General features: G+C 36.4%; 1 protein-coding gene across 1 annotated transcript; it reads left to right on the top strand.

The window, feature by feature from the left end:
• Nucleotides 1–2,636: 2,636 nt before the first annotated feature.
• LOC121238260 (UDP-xylose transporter 1-like) lies at nucleotides 2,637–5,750 on the top strand. The gene is made up of 9 exons (XM_041135089.1): nucleotides 2,637–2,865; nucleotides 2,962–2,999; nucleotides 3,314–3,435; nucleotides 3,706–3,890; nucleotides 4,365–4,432; nucleotides 4,522–4,654; nucleotides 4,776–4,937; nucleotides 5,110–5,382; nucleotides 5,497–5,750. Exons 3-9 carry the CDS (start codon nucleotides 3,315–3,317, stop codon nucleotides 5,599–5,601), a joined length of 1,047 nt encoding a protein of 348 aa, XP_040991023.1. The 5' UTR covers nucleotides 2,637–2,865; nucleotides 2,962–2,999; nucleotide 3,314; the 3' UTR covers nucleotides 5,602–5,750.
• The last annotated feature ends 7,754 nt before the right edge of the window (nucleotides 5,751–13,504 follow it).

Genomic DNA, 13,504 nt, shown 5'->3' with positions numbered 1-13,504 from the left:
TCTTCTTCTCCCATTGCCTCTCTTCAACCTCAAATCCTTTCCAACCCATCAACCTCTCTCATTTTCTAAATTAACCAAAGATAACTATTTTGTTATGGCGAGCCGACCATTGCTCCATCCATATCTTCATGATCAACAACCTTTTGGCCCCATTGATGGCAGCATTTCCTGCCCTCTAATTTTGGTTCAAACTGATTAAAAAAAAAATTATAAATTGACGTAATTTGACAAGATACACTTACATTATAAAACACTTTTTGTTGTAACATTAAATCACGTCAACTTGTAACTTATTTTTACAAGATACCCTTTTAAAAATCTAGTACTTCTCTTCTAATAATGCATATCATACTTATAATGTGATTTATGGAAAAAAGTCACTTATTTCTTTGGCTGGTGTGGCAGATTGATCACTGAGTATAATTGCTGGTTGCTTCCGTGACATTAAACTTAAAAAGAATTCCAAATAACCACTAAATGAATATTCGGCTCATCCTCAAGTAGTAATGCCCAAAAGATAATCGTTTATTATTATTATTTTTTTTTTTTTATGATTAATCCCCATGAATGGTGCAAAAGGTCAACCCACATGCAGTTGTTTGGTAACTTTTATCAAAGCACATCATGCCACCAAAGGGTCTATGATCAACTACTGATCTAGGATCGGTAACGTCATCGTTTTCAGGTTACAATAAAAGTATAATGGATCTTCTAATTTCATCTTATACAAATATTTAATCATAGCACGACCATCCATCCCTTTTCTTCGATATAAATTAATATTTTAAATTTCGTTTCGGTGATTATTTTAATTCAAGTACTAGAACGGAATATTTCGATAATGGTGAGCTCTAATATACCATCTCAAAATTAGCTATAAATATATATGGAATGATTGAATATTTCTAAAATGAATGTACGTTAAAAACGTTAAACAATGTAGAGATATTGGTGTCAAAAAATAATATTAAAAAAATCACAAATTTGGGTTGAGATAAAAAAAAAATCAAGAGAAGATAAATTATTAAAAATAATGAGATTTAAAAAAAATAGAGAATGAGGGGACGGATTTAAAGCGACAAAAAAATTTAAATGATATAAATCCCTTTTAGATTTTGAAATTATATGATAGCCATCTGGATTTAAAATTTATAAAAATATCATCCAAACTCAAAAAAATTACAAAATTACCATTAAAACAATCATAATGCAGTCATTATTTTTTTTTTTTAACAAAAACAAAGGGAAAAGATATTTTTATTAAAAAAAAAAAGAATTTAAAATAACCCCTTGACTACCCAAAAATCTATGGCAACTACTTTTTTAGACAATTTAAAAACCATATACGTAGGTATATATTAAAGTTAATCTATAATGCTAAACATATAAAAAAAATGAACTTTTCCTAAAAACTTTGAAGATTGGCTTTACAAATTTTTCTAAAATTCAAAATATATATTAAGTTTATTATATGTAAAAGAGAAGGTACTATTTGATCATATTATATATATATATATATATATATATATATATATTTATATATGATCGTAAGGAACGTTTATGCCCGGTGAGCATTGTTAGGAGTGAGATTGAAGATTATTCACCAAACACTAAAAGAGGGTGGCAGCAGCATTTTTTGCTTGAATTGGCAGATACATACCTAAGGGCATAAAAGAAATGGTCACCTCACCTTCCACGCTTGTGTCCTAAGACTATAATTTAATATTCCATGCATGAAAGCTATATTGGAATAGACTATAATTCATGTGCTTTGAGATTTTTGAGGATCTATATCTCATTGGACTAGAACACCCTTCTAATTATGAACATAACATGGACACTTTAATCTACTATAACCTATATACTCCATCAAATTACTTTGATATACCATGAAAAATACGTGTTACCTTGATTCAACCATCATAGTTTTGGCACTATAAGCTCTCTGCCACCATGACCGAAGGAAGCCTCAAATCATCTGCCAGCAAAATGAAAACAGAAAACTGATTATGAGAGAGAAATTGGGTCAGTGAGTTTATCACATACTATGGATTATAGTTTTTTTTTTATAGGAGTCCGGTTTTGGGATTTCTATATCTTTCTTGCTCCTCTTTGTATCAGATATTCATTCGCCATAAGTGAAGGCTAATTAATAAAATTGGGATACTGTCATCTTCTTAAAAAAAGTTTATCACATAATACCTTCTTTTATCATTGAATTATACCATTTGCTCACATCTCAGCTTATATTCTAAAAAGATTAGTCAATGTTGCAACTAGAGTCATTTAGAATTCTTTTTCCAAAAAATATGACTTGGCATTCACCACCTTATAAATTCCTATGCTCATTCTGTAAGAGGTATCACACCCAGTTTGTGTATTTTGCTTTGAGACCACAACCTTTTGTTTTGTGATCCACACACGAAGCCAACAGATGAGTAAATTCACTTGTAATATTGATTATTAATGGCCTTTTCTGTCATTCTAATCACAAGTCTTACCATCTAAACGGCCTTGCAACTGATTTTCTGTCTCTTTGCTTGTAATAGCCGTTAACTCTCTTCTGGAAGCGATCCACGAGGAAACAAAAAACAAGAGAGTCGCTACACTAAACTTTGTTAGGCACCAACCACAAAACCATCAAAAATAAAAGGTCCCAAAAGCTACATTCTCATACAAGCCTTTAGACTCCTTCATTCTCAGTCTTTATCTCTAAGCAACTATCCAATATCCCCATTCTCTCATTCACTCCTCATCTTTGATCACTTCCCAGCTTTGGTTTCTCGAAACTCGCCGGAGCCGTGCTGTTGCATGGAGTTTTAGGAGGCCTTACGAGCCTGTAAATTGATTAGAATATTTTCTTAGGTATGTTAAACTAATCTGTTGATTCACAGACTCTGTGCTTGTTTTTGTTTGTGTGTAAGATCAATTTAGTATGTTCTTTTTGTTTTTTATTCTCAGGGCTCCTAACCTCCAAGACTTTCTTATCCCTTGAAAAGGTACATTAGGAGTATCATTTATCTGTGTTCTATGAAAAGAAAATCTGTTCTCGAAGCTCCAACAAGATTACATTAGTTATAGTTGTAATGCTGCACCTGAATTCTGAACACGCAAAAGACTGTTCTGGTTTATTCAATAAACAGTGTTAATATCACACAAAAAGTTGTTCCAGTGCCTCTTTTCCTATATTAAATTCCTACTTTAATGGCTGGTTTTGACAAATTTATTCTGCCATTCCAAGTGCTCAGCTATACAATGTTCTTTCTCTGACAATATTACTTTTTTGTTTCTCTCTCTCTCGCTCGCTTTTTAGGATGGGAGAAATGTCGAGCTTCCAGTTGGGGGTTATTGGCGCGCTGTTCCTTTCAGTAGCATCATCTGTCTCCATTGTCATCTGCAACAAAGCTTTGATGAGCAATCTTGGCTTCCCTTTTGGTAGTTAGTCCATCCTTTTCCTTATGTGATTTCAAAAGCTCTGTTAAGTACTAAAAATGTTTTCAACAGCAGTTCCTATACACTGATTCAATTTGTTTCCATATACTAACTTCTTCCTTTTTTTATTTTACATTTCGCTTTTATTGATTATTTTATTGGGGTTTGCTAAATGCATGCCTATCTTTTCTGTTCTTTTTTATTTAATTATATGGTCCTTTCCTCTCTCCCAACAGTTTCCCTTTTTCATTGTCTTCTTTCTTTCTTTTGCAGCTACTACGCTCACTAGTTGGCATCTTATTGTGACATTCTGCACCCTTCATGTGGCTCAACGGTTGAATTTTTTCGAATCGAAATCAACGGACACGAAGACTGTAATACTCTTTGGCATTCTAAACGGGGTTTCAATTGGACTTCTCAACTTGAGCCTGGGTTTCAACTCCATAGGATTCTACCAGGTTGACTTCAATTTTCCTAGTTAGAAGAATCTTACATGATAAATGTAACTGTAGCTCTTATTTCTGGTCACAAGATCACTAGTGAATTGAGTTCCATCCAAAAGACTATAGTTATAAGATGAAGCCTATGTTTATTTCTGCATGTTATTTGCATACAAAACAATAGTTTTGGACTTTCTTATATTGAGATAATGGAAGAAAAATTCGATATAACATGATTTGTGTGGCTACCAGAAGAAATCTAATGGCCAAGTTCAGGGATTGGATATAGTGGGGGTAAAATCAGAAGCTATTTTTGGACATGTAGCTTCAGTAACACCTATTATAATACAACTTTCAGCAGCAGATGAACTGCCTTCTTTATGAAACAAAACTTATTGCATATGGAAAATTGTTATATGTTCTCAGTATTTTAGTATAGATATGTCTGTGCATTCTCATCTTTTTTTTCCTCTTCTTCTTCCCTCTTGGCAGATGACAAAACTTGCAATCATACCGTTCACTGTATTATTGGAAACTATTTTCTTGAAAAAGCAATTCAGGTAATGTTAGAACTCAGAGACCTTTTACTTGGGATTTTTCAAACAGGATTGTAAAAGCTCACTGTAACCTTTCCCATTCTGTTTTGCAGCCAAAAGATAAAGTTCTCTCTCTTCCTCTTGCTAATAGGAGTTGGCATTGCCTCTATAACTGATCTTCAGCTCAATTTTCTTGGGACAGTTCTATCTGTTTTAGCCATCATAACTACATGTGTTGGTCAAATTGTATCCTTTTGCTTCCACCATTTTCTAGTTCAGCAGCATGCTTTTTAGAGGTTTGCAGAACAACCATATAGCTCTATATATTCAAATTGTATTAAACCATCATTCTTAACCTAACAATCAGCTGACAAACACAATACAAAAGAGGCTCAATGTCTCTTCAACTCAGCTGCTATATCAGTCAGCCCCATTTCAGGCAGCAATTCTCTTTGTCTCGGGCCCTGTGGTGGATCGGTTCCTCACAAAGCAAAATGTCTTCGCCTACAAATATTCTCCCATAGTTTTGGTAAATTACTGCCTTGTCTTGTTGTTGCTTCATACCTGCCTACACAATATAAATATGAATATAAAAAAATTCTGTTTGCAAGTCAGTATTGACATGATAGAATTTGATTTGTAAAAATAGCTTAAAATTACTAAAAAAGTTTGTGATAATAGATTGGAGTGAACTTGTGCAGGCATTCATTGTGCTTTCATGCCTAATAGCCGTGGCCGTGAATTTTAGCACCTTTCTTGTTATTGGAAAGACTTCACCAGTTACATATCAAGTTCTAGGCCACCTAAAGACATGCCTTGTTCTTGCCTTTGGCTATACACTACTACGTGACCCGTTCACAGAGAGGAACATCATTGGAATCCTAATTGCAGTTTGGGGCATGGGATTGTATTCATATTTTTGCACCCAGGAGAGTAAAAAGAAACAATCCTCTGATCCACCATTGGTTTCTCAGGTACCACCATCTCTCCCTTTCTTTTTCAGTACTCACAAAGTTTTTCACAGTAATATGAATTCAAGGATTGATCTTGCTTCTTCTTTTCTTTAATAAAAATAAATAAACTTTCAGATTAAAGATAAAGACACAACACCACTTTTGTCTGGGAAGGGCATGGGTCATCCAGATAAGGAAACTCAAGAGGCTAAGAAATCAAGCAAGGATTCTGTTGTTTAAGACATAGGCTTTGTGTCAAAAGGTTCATGTATTTTGGTGTTCTTTCCGGATTCAGGACATTTTTTTCCCTATAAACTCGAGACATTTTGCTGAGTGTAAATGGTTTTGATTCTTTGAATAAATTCCAACATTCCCACTCTGCTCCTTTATATATGTTGTCCAAACCACATGTATCATCATCTAGCAGGCGTGGCCAGCTCAAAGAAACAAGGCAAAAGATTCATACTCTCTGAGTCAAAAAAATCAAGAATATTTGAACAAATTTATCAAACCAAGCAGTTTTAAACCATTCAAAGGAGAGTGATATTCTGATTCACAATTCAACGATAGCATCAAAATCAAACGGTTCAACCACATTCCAAAGCAAATGGCCAGTCAATGGGCTTACCAATAAACTTGGAAAACCCACAAACTCAAATGGATATTTTGCATCAAAAAGTGTGCAAGAGATCCAAACGATTTCTAAGTATTTCTTTTAAAATTAGAAATCATTGAAGTTTTTGTATAGTCCAAACTTAAGGATGACTCTCATAATTCATTTTATCTCGTATAAATTACAACTTTCTTAAACTCACACACAAAATATAATAAACAATTCAACTTTTTCAAATTTCAAAACAAACATAATATTAAATAATTATATTATAACAATATTTTATTCAACTTTCAACAAAACAAAAATAACATTAAATAATTATATTATAACAATATTTTATTCAATTTTTAACAAAACATTTCATCTTATCTCATCTGAACTGCGTAACCAAACGAGGTCTTAATAAATTAATTATGTTAAATGGATTCCAACATAAATCAGATTTGTTTCAGTCTATTTCGATCAATCTAAATTAAATGAGTTGAATTGATCGAAGTGCTCAATTAACACAATTTTATAGTACAAACATAAATTATATCAATTATAGAACAATAATATAAACTTATTAATAAATATAACCGAACTTATAAGCACATGTCATTATATAATAATAAAATTAGTCTATAAATCACTTATTTTTAATGTCCACAGGTTATGCCCTTATATTTAGTATTTCAATCTGAAAAATAAATAAAGACAAAAACACATACAACCCTTTCAAATTATTACCCAATTTGCAATCACCTCCTAAAATTATCAATTTCAAAAATCACTCATTTAAACCATTAAAAATTTCAATATACTCTCCAAGTAAAAGAGTTTGCACAAATAGCCTTCATCAAAAATCCAAAAAAGGGAAAAGAAAAATGTTTTAATTACAATTTAACAATTGGGATTAGGGTCCCATGCAATCTCCTACCCTAGAGAGGGAGGGCTATGAGCCCATGCCTCCGGACAGGTGAGCAGCTGCCCAGATCACCTGCCGTAGGTTGTTGGAATCACAAGTCACAACTCCCTGACTTCCATCTCTATAATTCAAAGCCCAGGCCCAATTTTAAAACAGCTATACTAGTGCCCGCAAGATATGGACTGACATGTCAATTTCCTGGGCCCCTTTAGCTTGTTCAACACGTCCTCAAAACGGAAGTTGCAGAAAAGGAGAAAAAAAAAAAAAAAAAAAAAATTAGAGAGGGCGGTATCTAGGAGTCTAGGACCTTGATTTCCTATAACTTAACCAACACTTTTTCCCTTTTTTTTGGGATATAATTTCTATCAGATAAATTATATATATAATAGTAGAGTGTGTAAGTTTCGTGTAATCTTTTTTAAAAAATGAGTACATACGGGACCCACGTGAATAAAAATTAATTTTTTAATAATAGACTATACTATTTTTCAAAACGATTATACGGTGCGGTGCTTACATACTCTACTACTGTATGTAACATTTCTCTTTCTATAAATCTCTATCATTCATTTTGAGAAACCATAGTATATTTTTTATCCCATCAACATTTATCACTTTTTTTTTTTTTTTAATAAAAGGGATCACATTTCATTCAAAACAAAGAATATATAAATTTGACTTAAAAAAATCAAATATAAACGTAAATAGCATCCCAGCAGATGTAATTAAAAGTACATCTGACTTAATAAGATAAAAGTAAAATGCATATATATAGTTCGTAGCATTTCTTGTGAAAATATAATACCCGATCCATATCCTAAAAGTTTGTGTTACATGTTCCCAAAAAATAAAAACTTACCAAAGTTGTGTTTACGTTCTAGTCGTATCATTTTGACCCACTTGATATTTCCTTACGAGCCGTGCTACATCCACGGTGGATGTAGCAGGAGACAGCTCCCCCGAACCCCCTCCGTTGCTTGTCTACCGCACTGACCAACTGGACTGCATGCGGAAGTTGCAAGTCAGGAAGGAGAAACAGGAAAAGAACAAATTTTGATTTTTTTATTCATTTTTTGTATACTTTTTTATTTTAAATTAACGATATCACTTAAAAAAAACACTTACTTAATTATTAAGTAAAATAAAATAAATGAAATTCGGTACCGAATCGGAACCCATTTTTCGGTGACAAATTACAATAGCATTTCTGATTTTCTTAAACCTGAGGAAAGATAAAAGAGGAATGATAATAAAGAATACCTTGCTTTCTACGTAAGTTTGCTTCGCAGTCCTTTCTCAATGAATTAGGCAGCTTTTGCCCTCCCTAAATGGCCCTCCCTTTACTGGTTGTTAAGTTTATCTGATATCCTAAATAAAATAAATAAATAAAACAAAATGTGCACGTTAGTAACACATGAGGCAAATTTTAATTTATATTAATAATACTAGATACAGTATTAAAAAATAAAATCTACTATTAAAAGATTAACTTTTTTTTTTTACATAAATCTCATATTTATTCATATATTATAAAAATATAAATTAAAATTTATAAATTTTAAAACTATAAATATCATTTTTGGTATCAAGATTTCTTTCCAACGGGCTTCAGGAGACAATATGTTGATGCTCTAAAAGTCATACAATAGGGCAGAATGGGAGAAAAAGTCATTCTCAACCCGCTGAGGTGATACGGCCCTCGAACGGCATGGTCTGGTGTAACACCCCGCTCCTTCCTTCTGACGTAAGCAAGTTTCGAGAACGGAAATTATGTAACAGTCTGCCCCTTCTCTCTAGCAACTGCGAGCCTCGTTATGTTTGTCAAACCTCATTGGCGTGTTTCTAAAGATATTATGTAAATTCTAAAATACGTCCAGTGTTTTAAATGTACTGAAAATATTTATATGGGGTATTTCTAATATTATTGAACTAACCTTGATTTTAAATAAGACAATTATAATATTTTTGAAGAGCTCCAAAAATATTATAATTGTCGGAAATCATTTTAATATTATTATTAAAATGATTTCAGTTATTTAAATATTATGAGATTATTAAAATGATTTAGTTTAAATAATATTCTACCTTAATTCTTCTCAGTGCTTTTAATTAAGTTAATGTTTACGTATTTTCAAAGCAGTGTTTTAATCCTCTACCGTTAGATCGTTTTGAAGATCCCAAGATAAAAGGATTAGGATTAAAACTCAGACACTCTCTCTTTCTCCCTCACTTTCCCTTTTCCCTCTCCTTCTCCCTCTCCCCTCCCTCTCCCTTACGTCGCTCGCGGCAAGCCTCATTCCTCTCATCTGATTCTTCCATCGCCCAGCCTGGCACCGTCGTGTGCCACCCAGTCTCACCTCCACCACCAACGGCGTCCTCTCACACCGGCAAGCCCCCACCACCGAACCCAGCCTCCACCTCGCAGCCACTTTCTCCATCGCACGCACGAAGCAACCCACGCACGGTTTCACAGTGTGAACCCCTTTCCACAGCCGAACATGGCCACCCACGGCCGCCGAGCACCACCACGAGCCCCCTGAGTCTCCCCCCCTTCCTCCTCCCCTTGGCCCGAAGCCTATAGCCCCTTCCTCAGTAACATGAAACTCCTCCAACGTACTCGTTCTCCATACGCACAGCTGCGCTCCGCCTCCTAGGGCACCGCACCACCACCAGAGGCTTCCCCTCCCATCGGCGACCTCCCCTAGCCACCCCCATGCCCAACCAAGCCACCTAGCTTCTCCACTCTCTCTCACTCTCTCACGGACCCTCCCTCATGCACATCTCATATCTGCCATCGTGGCACCACCCCAACACCACTATCACCTCACCGAGGTCATTCCAAGCCCCTATATGCTTAGCCCCTTCCAGAACCACCACTTTACATGGTGGACAACCACTGTGCTTGGCTAACTGCCACTGTACACGGCTAGATATGATGTGTTACGCCCCTCGCCGCCACCACAAGGTCACCATGAGCCATTCCAAGACCACATGTAGCTATCCAAACTCCCAAGCAGCCACTATACGTGAGTTAGCTGCCACGTACGACCCTTCCGACATCATCGACTATGACGATCAACGAGCAAAGCATGGGTTATCCCGTCGATGGTATAACTCTCTCTCCCTTGCTATTTATGTTATATGTTGGTTGGTTGGTTGGTTAGGTTGTGGACTGTACTGTTAGTATTGTAGAGTTTGCTGTGTAGTATGGAGATGTGATGTGCTGTGAAGTGTTGTGGACTGTGCTGTGTAGTGAAGTGTTGAGCGTAGTTGGAAAGTATGTTGTGTAGTGTTGTGGACTATACTGTGAAGTGTGGTTGTGAAGTATGTGTTGTACTGACGATGCGCCTTCGTGTGGATTAGGAATAAAGTACATGTAAAGTGTACTCTTGTAGCGTAGTGTGGGATAAGGAGAGTATATGTAAAATATACCCTCCTAGCGTAAGGTGGAATGAGAAGAGTACACGTGGAGTGTACTCTGTGAGACGTAATGTGTGTGAAGGGAGTACGCATGGAGTGTACTCCATGTGGTGGAGTGATACACCATATGGCGGGTGTACTGTAGTAGTAATGAGTTATAGCGTGTATGGAGGGAATACACGTGGAGCGTATTTCATAAGGCGCAGTGATACACCGTGTGGTGTGCCGCAAAGATAAGGATGGTTGTGTGGTTGATGGGCATAGAACGTGATAAGTAGTGTTAGGAATTGTGGAACAGTGTCCCGAAGCAGCTGTGATGTGACCTGTAATCTGAGGTGACAAATGTCACCGTAATTGCCTTATGGCTAGGAGCATGTGTAAAGTGGCAAAACAAGTGTAAGAGTGCACAGCAGAAGCATGACTTGGGAATGTCACAAAGTGACATGGCTACTAGCAATCGTGCTTGTGATGGGTGAGGAGTTAGTATAGGAATGGCATAGCAGGAACGTGACAAGATGTCACGATGTGGCAGGAGTACGTGAGGGATCGTATTCATGATGAGTTAGGAATTGGCACAGAAATGATGTAGCTGGATGTCAGGTGACATGACAGGGTCACGGTGTAGCTTGGGAGTAGTCTCGAGTTATACGACGTGACATAAGGCATAGTTGTGAACAGAGTCTTGTCTTGTTAAGTGTTGAGATGAACTGTCAAAAGGGATTGGTAGCATGAAGAGTCGTGCTAGCTTGGTTAAGAGAAGGTTGGTATCGGAGTATGGCGCTTGTCCCTATGAGCATGCGATCAACGTGTTATATGTTAGTCTTAGGTGATAAAGGGGTAATGTACATGTGTAATCTGGTGAGACACATGTACCAGATGGATTTACTGTATGTAATGGGTAATCTATCCTAAGCATGGTTACACGGTGGTTAAGCATCAAAGTTGGGTTAGAGCTTTATGGCGTGAATGGATGAGAATGAGGATTTAGTGTGAGCTAAGATGCATGGAGGCAGTGATGGGTGTATTGTCTAGGATTGGGATGCGTGATTCTGTCGGTCAGAATCATGCATCGGAATGTAGTCAACATGAAGAGTAAGATTAAGATCTTAGTGTTTTAATCCTAAGGTAAATTATAGGTTCATCTTAGGGGATGAGCACTCGAAGTAGAACATCGTGTTTGGAAGAGGTAGTGAGCGTAAGTAAATTCCGAAGGTTTTAACATAGTAAAGGGCACGTAAGAGTACTGGATAGAAGGAGAGTGTTCCAAGTGATGTGTAACTCTATTTATAGTTTAAGTTGCTTATGCATTAGATAGAAAATGACGTTAAGATTATGTGTATGCATGTAGGTTGCAATCTGACACACACATGAATGGACTGCATGATATGAAAGAAGCATGAAGTCCAGCTAAGTATTATGTTCATACTCTTCTAGAGTTTTCTAAAATATAAGAAATGAAAATGAAACATTTTTCCCTTACGACGCCTTCTAAACAACACGAAAGATGTTTTACGAAAACATACTATGTATAAGTGTTTAAAGGTATACATATGTACGGCCTTCCTTGGCAGCCCCTTTTTACGCATCCAAAAGTATTAATTGTACGCATGTGAATGGATGATTATACGTAGTATCTATTGTATTTATTTTTCACGAAAAGAAATGTTGAGGCATGTGCCTTGAGCTTTGACTGACGCGAAGAAAGTGTGTTAAAAGGTTCCTATGAATTGATGTTTTAAGGATGCCATGAACCAATACTTTAAATGATGCCATGAAAGATGATATTTAAGCCCTTGCTTTTAAATGACGTTTTCCATGAACGAACTGTTAAATGAAAGATAGAACTGAAAGAAAGGACTGAACGTTTAATGTATGAAAATGCATAACGGCCATATGAATGAATGAAAAGGATACCGAATGAATGGACACATTGCAATGCCGGGGTAAGTAGTACTGGTAGTGCACCCAGTACTGCCCCTGACTGAAAAGAGTTTCACAACCAGTGGTCACGGGCAGAGTCCGGGTCCAAAGGAAGACCGCTAGCCTACATGGAACGTAACAGTGTGTACCGGCTAATGAAAGTAATAAGAGAGAGTGTATGAATGTATGAACATATGAAAATAAAGGCACTGACGGGAGAAACGTTTTACAAAGAGAAATCTCATTTTTAAAGAAAAAAAAAATTCAGTCCAGTGATATTTTCAAACGAACGCACGCATGCATGTACATATAGTATGTATGGTATGATGAATGCATGAATGAAAACCTATGTTATTATATTTTAACTGTATGAAGTAATACTTACGAGTCATCGACTCATTTTAATTTTTATGTATGCCCCTCCCCTAGCAGGAACCAAATGAGCAGCACGCGTCAGGACGAACACGGCCCATGGGGAAGAGCACGAAAGTCTAAGTATGAGAGTTTAATTGTATGAGAGGCCTTTTTATCTTAAGACTAATGATTTCCGTTGTAAACCTCTTTTATTCTCAAAGTATATTTTATTTTATAACGTAAAATCTTACAACCTAGGTATGGAAGTAAAAAGTTTTAAATCAAACGGTAATACTCGTCGTCCTTTTCTAAAATCATTTCATAAAAAGTCACACTACAAGGACGGACATTACATCTGGTGCCTCTAGCAGTGGTCTGGTGTGGCACATACTGTAACGGCGCACACATCCATGGCAGTGAAAGGGGAGTAAGTGCAGAGAAATAAAGAGAAATTAACAAATGGGTTTACGTGGTTCGGTATAATGCGGACGTCCATAGTCATTTAGGGAGAAGAAATTCACTATAACATTATTATTTGCAATCTCTCATTCCTTACTGTACAATGGTGATTTCGGATACATTTGTTGGAGAAAAACAAGCTCCTCGTCCAGAGGTTGAAAGAGAAGTCGAAGAAGAAAATGAAGCTGAAGAAGAAGAAGATCCATCATTTGGAAGTCGTCCGAACCTCCTATTTATCTAATTTCTTTTCTCGCGTGCCCTCTACAATGGTGGAACAGGGACTGCTTTGCTTGCCCGACAAACTCCTCTTTTTCCCATTTCCCCTGACATCCCTCCCTACTTCCTGACCCCTAACAGCCCACCCTACTCCCTGACCTCATGCCTCCTATGCTTCCTGACTCCCCCTAGCTCCTAACCCGGTGGGTTAGGTCTAGTCTTTAGGCCCTAAAGTTTTACCCCTTCACAAT

Source organism: Juglans microcarpa x Juglans regia, chromosome 7D (genome assembly GCF_004785595.1).
Source record: "Juglans microcarpa x Juglans regia isolate MS1-56 chromosome 7D, Jm3101_v1.0, whole genome shotgun sequence".
Taxonomy (NCBI): Eukaryota; Viridiplantae; Streptophyta; class Magnoliopsida; order Fagales; family Juglandaceae; genus Juglans; species Juglans microcarpa x Juglans regia.
Note: the sequence above shows the minus strand (reverse complement) of the source record. Positions and strands in the feature narration are given on the sequence as shown.

Bases quoted from the DNA above. Each gene is read 5' to 3' on its own strand.
- LOC121238260 (XM_041135089.1), top strand. From the start codon at position 3,315: ATGGGAGAAATGTCGAGCTTCCAGTTGGGGGTTATTGGCGCGCTGTTC. The intron at 4,433-4,521 runs GTAATGTTAGAA...TCTGTTTTGCAG, and splicing joins TTCTTGAAAAAGCAATTCAG to CCAAAAGATAAAGTTCTCTC. The intron at 5,383-5,496 runs GTACCACCATCT...ATAAACTTTCAG, and splicing joins ATCCACCATTGGTTTCTCAG to ATTAAAGATAAAGACACAAC.